Here is a 14,666-nt window from a genome sequence, read left to right as displayed (position 1 = left end):
ATTTTGCATATGTTGATAAAAGGACTGGAAATAATACATACTTGAATCAATAAACACCAAACATAAAACCAAGAATATACAAATCATAAGGAAAAGCCAAATCCGGTAACAAAAAATTCCAAACCTAGCAAATCAAACAATTTTTAAAACTGAGTAAATTTATGGCCCTTAAAGTGCTAAGGGTTTCCGCCGAGCTTCTGTGTCTTGAAAAATGATGCATTAGAGATAAAATCCAAAGATATTACCACACAACACCTTCGAATACATAAAAACATGGCGCAAAAAGACTATTGCGGTCTGCTAAACCACACTCTCGATCTCTTGTTGCAATGCTCTAGGGCACAATGCTTTCATAAGAAATTATGCACACAAAACCAGGCCCATAAAATATTTATTCCTCTGATACCATAATGTAGTAGATATCTAACAAAACTAGTCATATATGTATGGGCCCATAGGTCTCAAGGATTCAACATAGCTTTGATACCAAGTGTAGGGACCAACCCTATAAAAATATATATATATATATATATATATATATATATATTTATTTTTTTATTTTTTATTTTTTTTATTTTTTTTTAAATACTAAATATTAAAACTACAACCATAAAAAAAGTACCATTGGGAACTCAAGAAATTATTAAGCATTATATAAAACTTCCATGAATTTCACTTCATTGAACATATTATCTAATTCACATGTGATTAACTAAAACCATAATGAAGTCATACAAAAGAATATTATAGCAACATAGGTATCGTTCGCCAAGAGACGAGATTCAAATTGACTTGCCACTAATTTCCCTCCTTTGTTGTCGGTCGCCCCCAAGTGTGAATGTTGACGTGCTTAAGCCAAATGCAATGACCCACCGGTTGACCTCCCAGCCTACTCCTTGGGTACTCTCCTTTCCCACAAACCCCCAAGCTGCAATGGGATTATACAATGGAGGAATGTAATAGCTGGTAGAGGAGAGCACTCTTTGGCTCAAGAGTCCCCTCTCTAAATTCCTCTACCTCACCAAACTCACTAGAGCTCGTAGTCACTACTCTGACATAATCTCATCCATCTAACAATAGGGTAAAGAAAAAATCCCTTCTCTCATGGCCTGCCCCTTCTTTTATAGGAGTCCTCATAGGTGACACTTGGCATTTCATGCATAATTAATTATTTTTTATAATTCAATAGTTTGCTTATTCACCCACTCATGTGTCAATCTCTCATCATGGGTCTCCATACTTATTTACTTCAATTTTAATTTAAAAATAATATTTTTCCTCACCTCAACGAGATTCTTATTATTCTCCTAATTGTCTCTTGATCCCCCCTTTTACTCCTTAATTTGTGTTCATTACTAAAGTCAATTGATAAGTCAAGATTTGATCCCCTATCTACTCCCTAATTTAACTCAAGTTATCTCTTAGATGGATAATCTTATGTTGGTTGTTGCCACATGGAGGTTCTCTAAATTTCTCTAAAATTTAATTTATAAATCTTATTTTAATTCACCATCCTCTTCTCTTAATTAGGTTTAGCTATTTTATGATTAATATTTATGCTTACATTTATGTCACTCTTTCCCCTTTTTACCTAATTAAATTACATTATCTACCTAATATTTTCCAACACGGGAAAGGTAGAGTTTTTAAGGTAAAATATTTTATTTCTTCATATGATCCTCTTAACCCAAGTTCTATTCTTGATTTAATTACCTCGGTTCTAATCATCACCTACGACTTGATGTGAATTTACATGGTTTTCATATCTTGATTATATTTATTAATTTATTTATTTTTAATGATTCCAAGGGTGCCAAGTTTGATCGTGCCCTTCAAGAAATTCCCTTGAAGTTCCAAGGGTGCCACGTCACTTGCCTTTATAGCATTTAGTGGCTACGAGGGGAAAATATAGGTGCAATGACAGAGACCATTGTCATCTCTTATGTTGTCTGCTATAGTGAGACTAATGGTGTCGAGAATCAAGGAATCTGCCTTGATGCACACCCCCCAGTAAAATCCTAAGGAACGACCCAATTTTGGGACCTGCCCTCATGACATTGTGATCTTCAAGGTGAAGATGTTTCAACCTTTCCAGCCCAAGTCACGGCGGCAGTGCTAGTGGGTGAGATCAAGGACATTTTCCCACCCCTCCCATGCAGTTCCATCCAATTGTACAACCCCATCACCCATATGTGAGTCATTCGGCCAAACAACTAATTTATGCCTGCAACCGCTAACATATCATTAGAATATAGATAAACATATATAGCAGGTTTCAAAATTGAATTAGAATTTCAAAAACAATATAAATTTGCATCAAACCAGGTGTTGTCAACTCGTCATATGCGAGTGCCTTTGGTGGTTTCCTGCCATGCTCAATAATCATCGGTAAAAAGGTTTCTCAGTGTGAGCCGTTGTCATAATAGCATCATCAACATCACCTAGTAATTCGCATCATTGTTCATTGTGAACGAGAACTAATGCAAGTAGGTAACATAGAGGACACATCCATCATGGCTATCATCATCATAATACATATCCATCAAAGCTATCGACTTCGTAATATCAATAGAAAACATACCTATCCATCAAAGCTATCATCATCATGATATCAATAGAGAGCATACGTATTGTAGAAATTCCCTCTGTATATCAACAGATTATGCAATATACTAAAGCAAAATACAATATCTACTTCTACAACAAACTTTGTGGAAGCTTAATCGAATATGAGCAAGATCAAATAGAACACATATAATTAAGAATGAGAAATCAATCATACATGACACAGAAGAAATAACTCGGGGAAAGCCTCAGCCTAAAACCCCAATCTTTGTATTATCATACAAGTGGAAATATGTTCAGATTACAAAAAGAATCATCTCTCAAGCTATCCTGCTCTCTCTGCATTCAAACAATACAGCTCACAGACTGAGTAGACACTAGATATGCCTTCTCTCAACCATCCAAGCCTCCTATTTCCTTGCACAGTTTCTCTTGGGGTCCAGTGATGCCAAATGTGTGAATTGGCCTCATCACACTCACAAAAACCGAAGAAGTAACTGCGCAATCCTCAAGGAAGGAATTAATTCTGCATGCAAGAGATATTCACAATGGAATATTCCTGCAACTGGTAGTACACTGTCCCTCCGTCTGATTTCAACTGGGTCTCTGTCTGAACTGACATGCATGAGTTATTTATAAGAAAATATTCAGTTATCTGAAGTGCAGCAGTTACATGCATGCATGCATTAACTAACTGAATTCACAATTAATTCAACAAATTGTTTGAATTAATCTAACTGGACTTGACTCAGTTAACTAAGCCAACTAATTACAACTCACCCTTATCTCTTTAACTGGTGGATAAATTCCTCAATCAATGGAAGAATTGTTGCATGTCCCCACATAGACTTCATGTTTGATTTTCTACAACTAATTAACTCATGGTGAATTAATTAATTATTTTACAAACAGCTGCTAAGATCAAATTCGAATTTTTACTTCTCTATTTTAGTTTAGGGACTAACTAAAATAGGAAGGTATCCCGAAATGCTATTTATAGCATTACTAAATTTAGCACTTCTATATTTAGCATTTCTTATCGCTATTTTCAACATCATTTACTGCTATCATCATCATAAATTCAATAGAGACCAAACATAACCATTTATGTTACAATCATCATAATATCAATAGAGAACATGCATAACCATTAATGCTATAATCATCATAATACCAATAGATAACATACATAAACATCACAACCACTAATAATAGAGTCATGTGTTTGGATCCTCAACCTGAGGTCGTCAAAGAATAAAATGTGGGCCTTAGGGCTAAATAAATGTTAATGTCATATCATTGTCAGTCAACTACAGTGGGGCACTACAATATATATATATATATATATATATATATAGTGCCCCACTGTAGTTGACTGACAATGATATGACATTAACAAAGGCCCACTATCATCATCATAAATTCAATAGAGACCAAACATAACCATTTATGTTACAATCATCATAATATCAATAGAGAACATGCATAACCATTAATGCTATAATCATCATAATACCAATAGATAACATACATAAACATCACAACCACTAATAATAGAGTCATGTGTTTGGATCCTCAACCTGAGGTCGTCAAAGAATAAAATGTGGGCCTTAGGGCTAAATAAATGTTAATGTCATATCATTGTCAGTCAACTACAGTGGGGCACTACAATAATGTAGTAGATATCTAACAAAACTAGTCATACATGTATGGGCCCATAGGTCTCAAGGATTCAACATAGCTTTGATACCAAGTGTAGGGACCAACCCTATATATATATATATATATATATATATATATATATATATATATATATATATATTTATTTATTTATTTATTTATTTATTTTTTAAAATACTAAATATTAAAACTAAAACCATAAAAAAAGTACCATTGGGAACTCAAGAAATTATTAAGCATTATATAAAACTTCCATGAATTTCACTTCATTGAACATATTATCTAATTCACATGTGATTAACTAAAACCATAATGAAGTCATACAAAAGAATATTATAGCAACATAGGTATCGTTCACCAAGAGACGAGATTCAAATTGACTTGCCACTAATTTCCCTCCTTTGTTGTCGGTCGCCCCCAAGTGCGAATGTTGACGTGCTTAAGCCAAATGCAATGACCCACCGGTTGACCTCCCAGCCTACTCCTTGGGTACTCTCCTTTCCCACAAACCCCAAAGCTGCAATGGGATTATACAATGGAGGAATGTAATAGCTGGTAGAGGAGAGCACTCTTTGGCTCAAGAGTCCCCTCTCTAAATTCCTCTACCTCACCAAACTCACTAGAGCTCGTAGTCACTACTCTTACATAATCTCATCCATCTAACAATAGGGTAAAGAAAAAATCCCTTCTCTCATGGCCTGCCCCTTCTTTTATAGGAGTCCTCATAGGTGACACTTGGCATTTCATGCATAATTAATTATTTTTTATAATTCAATAGTTTGCTTATTCACCCACTCATGTGTCAATCTCTCATCATGGGTCTCCATACTTATTTACTTCAATTTTAATTTAAAAAAAATATTTTTCCTCACCTCAACGAGATTCTTATTTCTTCTCCTAATTGTCTCTTGATCCCCCTCTTTTACTCCTTAATTTGTGTTCATTACTAAAGTCAATTGATAAGTCAAGATTTGATCCCCTATCTACTCCCTAATTTAACTCAAGTTATCTCTTAGATGGATAATCTTATATTGGTTGTTGCCACATGGAGGTTCTCTAAATTTCTCTAAAATTTAATTTATAAATCTTATTTTAATTCACCATCCTCTTCTCTTAATTAGGTTTAGCTATTTTATGATTAATATTTATGCTTACATTTATGTCCCTCTTTCCCCTTTTTACCTAATTAAATTATATTATCTACCTAATATTTTCCAACACGGGAAAGGTAGAGTTTTTAAGGTAAAATATTTTATTTCTTCATATGATCCCCTTAACCCAAGTTCTATTCTTGATTTAATTACCTCGGTTCTAATCATCACTTACGACTTGATGTAAATTTACATGGTTTTCATATCTTGATTATATTTATTAATTTATTTATTTTTAATGATTCCAAGGGTGCCAAGTTTGATCGTGCCCTTTAAGAAATTCCCTTGAAGTTCCAAGGGCGTCACGCCTGTCGTGCCCTTCAAGAAATTCCCTTGAAGTTCCAAGGGTGCCACATCACTTGCCCTTCAAGCATTTAGTGGCTACGAGGGGAAAATATAGGTGCAACGACAGAGACCATTTTCATCTCTTATGTTGTCTGTTATAGTGAGACTAATGGTGTCGAGGATCAAGGAATCTGCCTTGATGAGCACCCCCTAGTAAAATCCTCAGGAATGACCCAACTTTGGGACCTGCCCTCATGACATTGTGATCTTCAAGGCGAAGGTGTTTCAACCTTTCCAGCCCAAGTCACGGCGGCAATGCTAGTGGGTGAGATCAGGGACATTGTCCCACCCCTCCCATGCAGTTCCATCCAATTGTACAACCCCATCACCCATATGTGAGTCATTCGGCCAAACAACTAATTTATGCCTGCAACCGCTAACATATCATTAGAATATAGATAAACACATATAGCAAGTTTCAAAATTGACTTAGAATTTCAAAGACAATATAAATTTGCATCAAACCAGGTGTTGTCAACTCGTCATATGCGAGTGCCTTTGGTGGTTTCCTGCCATGCTCAATAATCATCGGTAAAAAGGTTTCTCAGTGTTAGCCGTTGTCATAATAGCATCATCAACATCACCTAGTAATTCGCATCATTGTTCATTGTGAACGAGAACTAATGCAAGTAGGTAACATAGAGGACACATCCATCATGGCTATCATCATCATAATACATATCCATCAAAGCTATCAACTTCGTAATATCAATAGAAAACATACCTATCCATCAAAGCTATCATCATCATGATATCAATAGAGAGCATATGTATTGTAGAAATTCCCGCTGTAGATCAACAGATTATGCAATATACTAAAGCAAAATACAATATCTACTTCTACAACAAACTTTGTGGAAGCTTAATCGAATATGAGCAAGATCAAATAGAACACATATAACTAAGAATGAGAAATCAATCACACATGACACAGAAGAAATAACTCGGGGAAAGCCTCAGCCTAAAACCCCAATCTTTGTATTATCATACAAGTGGAAATATGTTCAAATTACAAAAAGAATCATCTCTCAAGCTATCCTTCTCTCTCTGCATTCAAACAATACAGCTCACAGACTGAGTAAACACTAGATATGCCTTCTCTCAGCCCTCCAAGACTCCTATTTCCTTGCACAGTTTCTCTTGGGGTCCAGTGATGCCAAATGTGTGAATTGGCCTCATCACACTCACAAAAACTGAAGAAGTAACTGCGCAATCCTCAAGGAAGGAATTCATTCTGCATGCAAGAGATATTCACGATGGAATATTCTTGCAACTGGTAGTACACTGTCCCTCCATCTGATTTCAACTGGGTCTTTGTCTAAACTGACATGCATGAGTTATTTATGAGAAAATATCCAATTATCTGAAGTGCAGCAGTTACATGCATGCATGCATTAACTAACTGAATTCACAATTAATTCAACAAACTGTTTGAATTAATCTAACTGGACTTGACTCAGTTAACTGAGCCAACTAATTACAACTCACCCTTATCTCTTTAACTGGTGGATAAATTCTTCAATCAATGGAGAAATTGTTGCATGTCCCCACATAGACTTCATGTTTGATTTTCTACAACTAATTAACTCATGGTGAATTAATTAATTATTTTACAAACAGCTACTAAGATCAAATTCGAATTTTTACTTCTCTATTTTAGTTCAGGGACTAACTAAAATAGGAAGGTATCCCGAAATGCTATTTATAGCATTACTAAATTTAGCACTTCTATATTTAGCATTTCTTATCGCTATTTTCAACATCATTTACTGCTATCATCATCATAAATTCAATAGAGACCAAACATAACCATTTATGTTACAATCATCATAATATCAATAGAGAACATGCATAACCATTAATGCTATAATCATCATAATACCAATAGATAACATACATAAACATCACAACCACTAATAATAGAGTCATGTGTCTGGATCCTCAACCTGAGGTTGTCAAAGAATAAAATGTGGGCCTTAGGGCTAAATAAATGTTAATGTCATATCATTGTCAGTCAACTACAGTGGGGCACTACAATATATATATATATATATATATATATATATATATAGGAATTAAAAAGGTGGTTCAAATGTCCGCAGGGTTTTGGATAGACGGTGATTGGGTGCTCTGTTACGACACTCCTTGATGTGAAGTTATCGGTTCAATTCCCTGCCTCGATCAGGTGATGTATTGGACACAATGAAGATGTAGTCCCGCGAAGCTTACAAAAGAAAAAGTGGTTAAAATATTTAAAGTAGTTTCATTACTCTACATTTTTGCCAATTTTCATGTGTTTATATAAAAATAGTATACGTTCATCTTAATTATAGATCTACCAAGCGTCAAGAGCAATCAAATTTCTCCAAGTGCAAACATAAGCGTCAAGAGCAATCAAATCTCTCCAAGTGCAAACATTTTTTCAAGTTTTCACTCAAAAAGAGGTTTGTACCTCAAGAGATTTGATCTCTCTTAGCGCTTGTTTTTCCGTGATTTAGATGGATCTATGCTAGTCTTAGATCCAAAGATTGTTCATAGATTTTTCCTTCTTACCTTTTCTCTTACGGACATCTATCTATTTCAAAAAGTTAGTGGGAGGAAATGTAGATGAAACAATGACAAACATTTTCTTGAGATGCTTCCATTGTTGAATGTTATGGCATATTTGTTATTCCCTTATCATTATTGAGTGATTTGATTCACGGGTACATTGGTGCTCACTTATTGACGGAGCAAAAAATATGGCTATGTCTCTTTCCTTTTGAGTCGAAAAATGAGTTTCCTTTATTGGGGATTGAGATGACTCTCCATAGGGCTGAGCTGAGTTTGAAAATATTAATTTGGCAATCGAACTTTTGTAACTGCATGTTATCCTACTTGTGAATCGCAATAGTCTTGACTCTTTTCGTTTCCTTTAAATCTTATCATCCAAAAAAATATTTAAACATCCAAATATAAAGCTATTACTATTTTTTATATGCTCCATACTCCTTTTATATGTATCAAATATAAACCGTACTTCATATACTCCATACTCATTTTATATCTATCAAATACTCATTTTATATGTATCAAATATAATTTAAGTAATAAATGTTTTAGCTTTTTTACAAACCATTTAAATAAATTTTAATTGTTATTATAATTTTTTATTTAAAATATATTTTTAAATGCATATTTGAATTTAGTGATTTTGAAAATTTATTCATAAATTCAATTTAGCTAAATTAATAATTATACAGTTTGAGTGGGCTTAATGGTCAAGAGCATGTGTTTCCTCCTAAAATGTCACAGGGCCAAAACCAAAAGGGGGTAAAGTATGTAATTTATTCAAAGACTCTATTTAGCTAAACGCATAATTATATAGCTTGAGTGGGCATAATGGTTAAGAGCATATATTTCCTCCTAAAAGGTCACAAGTTCAAAACCCAAAAGGGTAAAGTAAAGTATGTATGTCTTAGCTAGACTTAGCAATAAGAGCATGTATTTCCTCCTAAGAGGTCACAGGTTGAAAACTAGAGAGGGGTAAAGTAAAGTATTTCTTCTTAAGAGGTCACAGGTAAGAGCATGTATTTCCTCCTAAGAGGTCACAGATTGAAAACTAGAGAGGGGTAAAGTAAAATATTTCCTCTTAAAAAATCACAAGTTCAAAACCAAAAAGGATAAAGTAAAAATAAAGTAAAATATATATGTATTCGTTACACTTAACATATTGGTATCTCCCTTAAGCGTAAACATAAAATTAAATAATAATAATAATTTTGTTTTTAAAACGCAGATTCTTGTACACCAAGGTAATTCAAAATAAACACGTGCGCCATGAGAGTCTTAATGCCTTGAAACATCACGCCATTTATACTGTTCCAGAGTCTTAATGCCTTGAACAGCACGCCATTTATATTGTTCCAGAGTCTTAATGCCTTGAACAGCACGCCATTTATACTGTTCCTATTTATTAATCACATGCAATCCAAAGCCAAGTTGTGTTCGTGGAGTGCAACCTGCTACCACTGACTTCCGAAGATACAAATTTTCTTATCCTCCTGTCACTGTCCTGTGGGGATGGATGTAACAGACTAGAGAGGAATGCCATTTTCCAATTTATGATGTAAACAGAGCTGTCCGATATGGATGAATATACAAAAGAGATTACGGAAGAATTGAATTATTGAATTTTGAGAGATTCCTAGAAGCCGGAATCTCAAATTCAAAAGCCAAATCGTTTGAATATAAATAAAAACACGAGCTTGAATGAACAAAGACCATGGAACCATTTCATTCAACTCTGGCCATCCTGAGCCCGACTGTGATTCGGGGGATCGGAGGCCCAGCAGAAAAGTCAACAGATGAACCTTCCGATGGCCCCAACCTGCAATCGGATAACTGTAGCGTCGTATCAAAACACAATTCCAACAACGATTTGAAAATTCCTATATATTACTCGCGGCCTTGCCTTCCAATGTTCGTTATAGATTCCCTGGTCTTCTATTGTTCCAGTTCTCACAAAGATAGCAATTATCTGAATTTGCTATTGAACTCATGGCACCCTCGGAGCATAACAGGGGATCTCTTGTTCCTGCTCATGTCTATTATTCGTCTTTGGTTGGTAGAAGATCATTAATGGCAGAATCACCCAATGAACCCAATAAGATAGCCATGTTTTCTCCAGCTTATTATGGTGCAAGCGCCATTGGAGGCATAGTGGCCTGTGGACCTACTCATACTGCTGTCACCCCTCTTGATGTTGTCAAATGTAACATGCAGGTATAGTTCTAACTGGATTTATTACCTTTCATATATCATTTTTCTAGTAAAATATCCATCTTCTTCCACTGAATTGAATTGCAAATAGAGAAATTTAGCCCTTAAAATTTTCCTGCTCTAATTAATACTTTTCATATGATGTCAGATTGACCCTGTAAAATACAAGAACACGTTTACTGGCGTGAACATAGTCATAAAAGAGCAGGGAATTAAGGGGTTATTCAAGGGTTGGGCTCCAACTATGCTGGGATACAGTGCACAAGGTGCATTCAAATATGGGTTCTACGAGTTCTTCAAGAAGTACTATTCGGACATTTTAGGAGCCGAGTATGCTGCCAAGTACAAGACCTTGATCTACCTTGCAGGTTCGGCCTCTGCAGAGGTCATTGCTGATGTTGCCCTCTGTCCCATGGAGGCCGTTAAAGTGAGGCTGCAAACACAACCTGGATTTGCCAGAGGCTTGTCTGATGGCCTGCCCAAATTAGTTAGATCAGAAGGGCTGCTTGGGTATGTTTTAGTGTCCCACCTAATTCTAGATGATGAATATGCTCCCTCCTGTTTATTTTCTAACCCAACTGTATTTCTTTCTGTGTGGATTACAGTTTGTACAAGGGCCTTGGTCCGCTATGGGGACGCCAAATTCCTTGTAAGTTTATCTTCCACTCTTTGCAATCTGTAGCTGCATGAATCTACCAAGCCCATGTCTCTGTCTGTCATGTTTTACTTTCTATATTTAGATCTTAAATTTTTAAAACTGTATTCTCTTCTTTTTTCTGTTGAGGGGTTGTGTCCAGGGAGCAAGGTGTAATAAAACCTATGTGATGTTCATACATGTCTATCATTTTCTAAGTGGCAGAGGTGCAAACAAACCTTAATGTTTACACAGTATATCGAAAATATAAAAACTTGCATTTAAATTTTGAAATCTCTTTGAATGTTTAGTAAATTAGAGGTTAATGTAAATGTGTGTTAACTTATCTACTCCATGTGAGCTTTTCTCCTTTATGTCTCTTCATTCTGTATATATCCATCTCAGCTCCATATGAGCTTCTCTCCTCTATGTCTCTCCATACTGTATATATCCATCTTAGTTTCGTGTGAGCTTATCTCCTCTGTGTCTCTCCATTCTGTACATATCCATCTTAGTTTATCTGTTTTATGTCTCTCCAGTTTGTATATATCCATCTTTTAACTTAAATTGAAGTACCAATTTAAATCCCAAGAACATGAAAACCAACACCATGTCAATTAGTCAAAGAGGCTTTGTGGTGATGATATTCTCTCACCTAGTTAGAGAAAGATTTCGGCGAAAATCACATGGAATCTCATTTGTTGATGCGTTTCGAACCAACTAGTGTGGTTCATCGTCAAGACAAGATGAAGAAACAAATCTAGCTCCTCATGCTAAATAGTCTGAGCAGAGCCTCCAACAGCTAGCATATCTAACGGCTAGTTAAATAATAAAAATGACCTTGAAAGGCCTAAAAAGAATAATATTTTACGAAGTCAAACTAGCCGTTAGATATGCTAGCTGTTGGAGGCTCTGCTCAGAGTATTTAGCATGAGGAGCTAGATCTGTTTCTTCATCTTGTCCTGACGATGAACCACACTAGTTGGTTCGAAACGCGTCGACAAATGAGATTCCATGTGATTTTCGCCGAAATCTTTCTCTAACTTGATATGGATCACAGAAGCCTAAACTCGATTATTTTCTCACCTAGTCAAGGAGGCTGTGTGGTGGGGAGATCCTTCACCTAGGATCAAATAAACCTAGGCATGCATGCTTTAAGGCCCTTTAGGTTAAGTTTGGATATTAGCTATCACATTTTTTAATTAATTTTACTTCAAATTTGGTTAGAAATTTAGAAGAATGGTTAGAATTACCGATGTTAATGAAATTGCAAAATAAAAATGTAATTAAAAAAATTTCGTTAAATTTATTTATGCATTCAAATACAATTTAAATAAGGAAAAATTACAATTTAATCAACAATTACATAACTAGATTTTCATAATTCAGAAAAATCCAAAAATAATATATTTAAACTTGTCCAATTACTCCAGAATCTCATCCCACTGCTCATGACAAGCCAACGGAATGTTATAAAAACAGAAAAATATGCCTACATTCTTGAATCTCTTCCAACCTACTGAACAAATAAACTAGAAGAAGCTTTCCACTTACATTAAAATACCTTCCATATTCCTAAAACAAAACAGCATACAAAAACTAGAAGAAGCTTTCCACTTACATTAAAATACCTTCCATATTCCTAAAACAAAACAGCATTACAAATTTCCTCATCACATTGACATTTTTAACAATTAAATGGCTCTGAATCTGTTCAAAGATTTTGTTAATGTATTGGTATCATTGTTGCAGATACTATGATGAAATTTGCATCGTTTGAGAATATAGTAGAAATGCTCTATAAGAACGTGGTCCCAACTCCAAAGGAGCAATGCAGCACACCTGTTCAAGTGGGTGTGAGTTTTACAGGAGGATACATGGCTGGGATATTATGTGCTGTTATTTCTCACCCTGCAGACAACCTCGTCTCCTTCCTCAATAATTCCAAGGGCGCTACTGTGGCCGAGGTAAGAGAATATTTATTGAAAGTGTATGATTTGAGCTTTAAATCTTATGATTTAGGAATTATTAATTGAATTTTCCAGTAGACAGTATCAATACAGGATAATTATTTTATATTTGGTAAGTAATAATCATCCGTTTATAGAATATTTAATGTAGTTGGGCTCTATATACTTATTTTTAGATTTAAACAATAGTCTGGCTATATATGCTCACTCTTAAATTTAAATAAGTATAAATCTAACAATGAACATATACAGCTCAACCACATTAAACCTAATAAATAGATTTTACTTCTACATTCAATAAGTTTTGTTTTACATTAATTGGTATCAACCTTAAATTTAACAAGTATAAATCTAACCATGAATGGACCTATACAGCCCAACAGATTTAATGTTCTGTATTGATACCATTTAGACTTCCATTAATGCTTGTATTCTGGTGACTAATTGTGTCGTCTTTTCATATATATTAGGCTGTCCAAAAAATGGGGCTTGTGGGCCTTTGCACACGGGGCCTCCCTTTGAGAATTCTCATGGTCGGAACGCTCACAGGAGCCCAATGGGGAATTTATGATTCTTTCAAGCTATTTGTTGGCCTGTAAGTTCTGTTATTAACCCTAGTTTTACCAAAGCTCACCTCATGTCTTTCTGCATCATCCTGTGAATATATTCTAAAATAATGTATCCTGTTACTTATTTTGCAGGCCAACCACAGGAGGGGTTAAAACCTGAAAGCAAGAGTTATGAATGAGCAGCATGCTGATTTAATCGAAAAGAAAAATGCACTAAATTCTTTTTGAATAAAGAGGATCCGAAGACAAAGAAGTCAAATAAGTCAAATGAGGCGTCTGGCCATCTCCCATGGAAAGCTCATATAAATTTTAGGGCGAGGACAGAAAATTGGAATTTGCAGTTTTGGTATTTGGAATTGATTTGCAGTAGCTTTACTAGTGTTGCAAGCTACTTAATATTGGGCATTGTTAAACGTGGCCTCTTTTTATGGAGGAAAACATTGTTTTCAGTTTTGTTATAAATAAATTTGCCCACATTTATTGTATTTTTAAAAATTATTAATAAAGCATTTATAAAAAATTAAAAATATTATTCAAATATTTTTATTGAATGATAAAAAAATAAAATATTACTATTATTATTATTATATTAAAAGATACAATATTATGCCATATTAAATTTTTTTAATTAGTTTGTGTGCAAAGTGAAGTTGAAATAAAAAGTATTTGTTTAAAAAATATGATTTTACAATTTGAAAAAATAAGTAAACAAAATTATAAAAACACATTTTTGTAAAAGGTATGGAGGAAGAGCATGTCAATTACTTGTGAAGTTTAAATTTGGACATTGGATGGTAATAGGAAGAATCTTGATCATGAAGGTCATGAGTAATGAGCATAGGCTAGGGTCACTTTGGACTCACCATTGGGAAAATAAGTTTAATACAAACTTAAGAAAAATGGTTTAAATATGTAGTTAGTATAATGGCCCAATGGTGTTGAAAGACATTAAATTGGGCCCATGTGAACAGGTACAAGAGAGGGATCTCCC

The 14,666-nt window shown here is 34.7% G+C and overlaps 1 protein-coding gene across 1 annotated transcript; it reads left to right on the top strand.

Annotated features, from left to right (window-relative positions):
- Positions 1–9,987: 9,987 nt before the first annotated feature.
- LOC149233089 (mitochondrial phosphate carrier protein 3, mitochondrial-like) lies at positions 9,988–14,207 on the top strand. Its single transcript, XM_089379694.1, has 6 exons — positions 9,988–10,505; positions 10,651–11,012; positions 11,108–11,151; positions 12,889–13,103; positions 13,577–13,701; positions 13,808–14,207. The coding sequence occupies exons 1-6, from the start codon at positions 10,281–10,283 to the stop codon at positions 13,833–13,835; spliced, it is 999 nt and encodes a 332-aa protein (XP_089235820.1). The 5' UTR covers positions 9,988–10,280; the 3' UTR covers positions 13,836–14,207.
- Positions 14,208–14,666: the final 459 nt, after the last annotated feature.

Source organism: Pinus tabuliformis, chromosome J (assembly GCF_031772625.1).
Source record: "Pinus tabuliformis cultivar Carrire ecotype Pingquan chromosome J, CPIR1, whole genome shotgun sequence".
Taxonomy (NCBI): domain Eukaryota; kingdom Viridiplantae; phylum Streptophyta; class Pinopsida; order Pinales; family Pinaceae; genus Pinus; species Pinus tabuliformis.
Note: the sequence above shows the minus strand (reverse complement) of the source record. Positions and strands in the feature narration are given on the sequence as shown.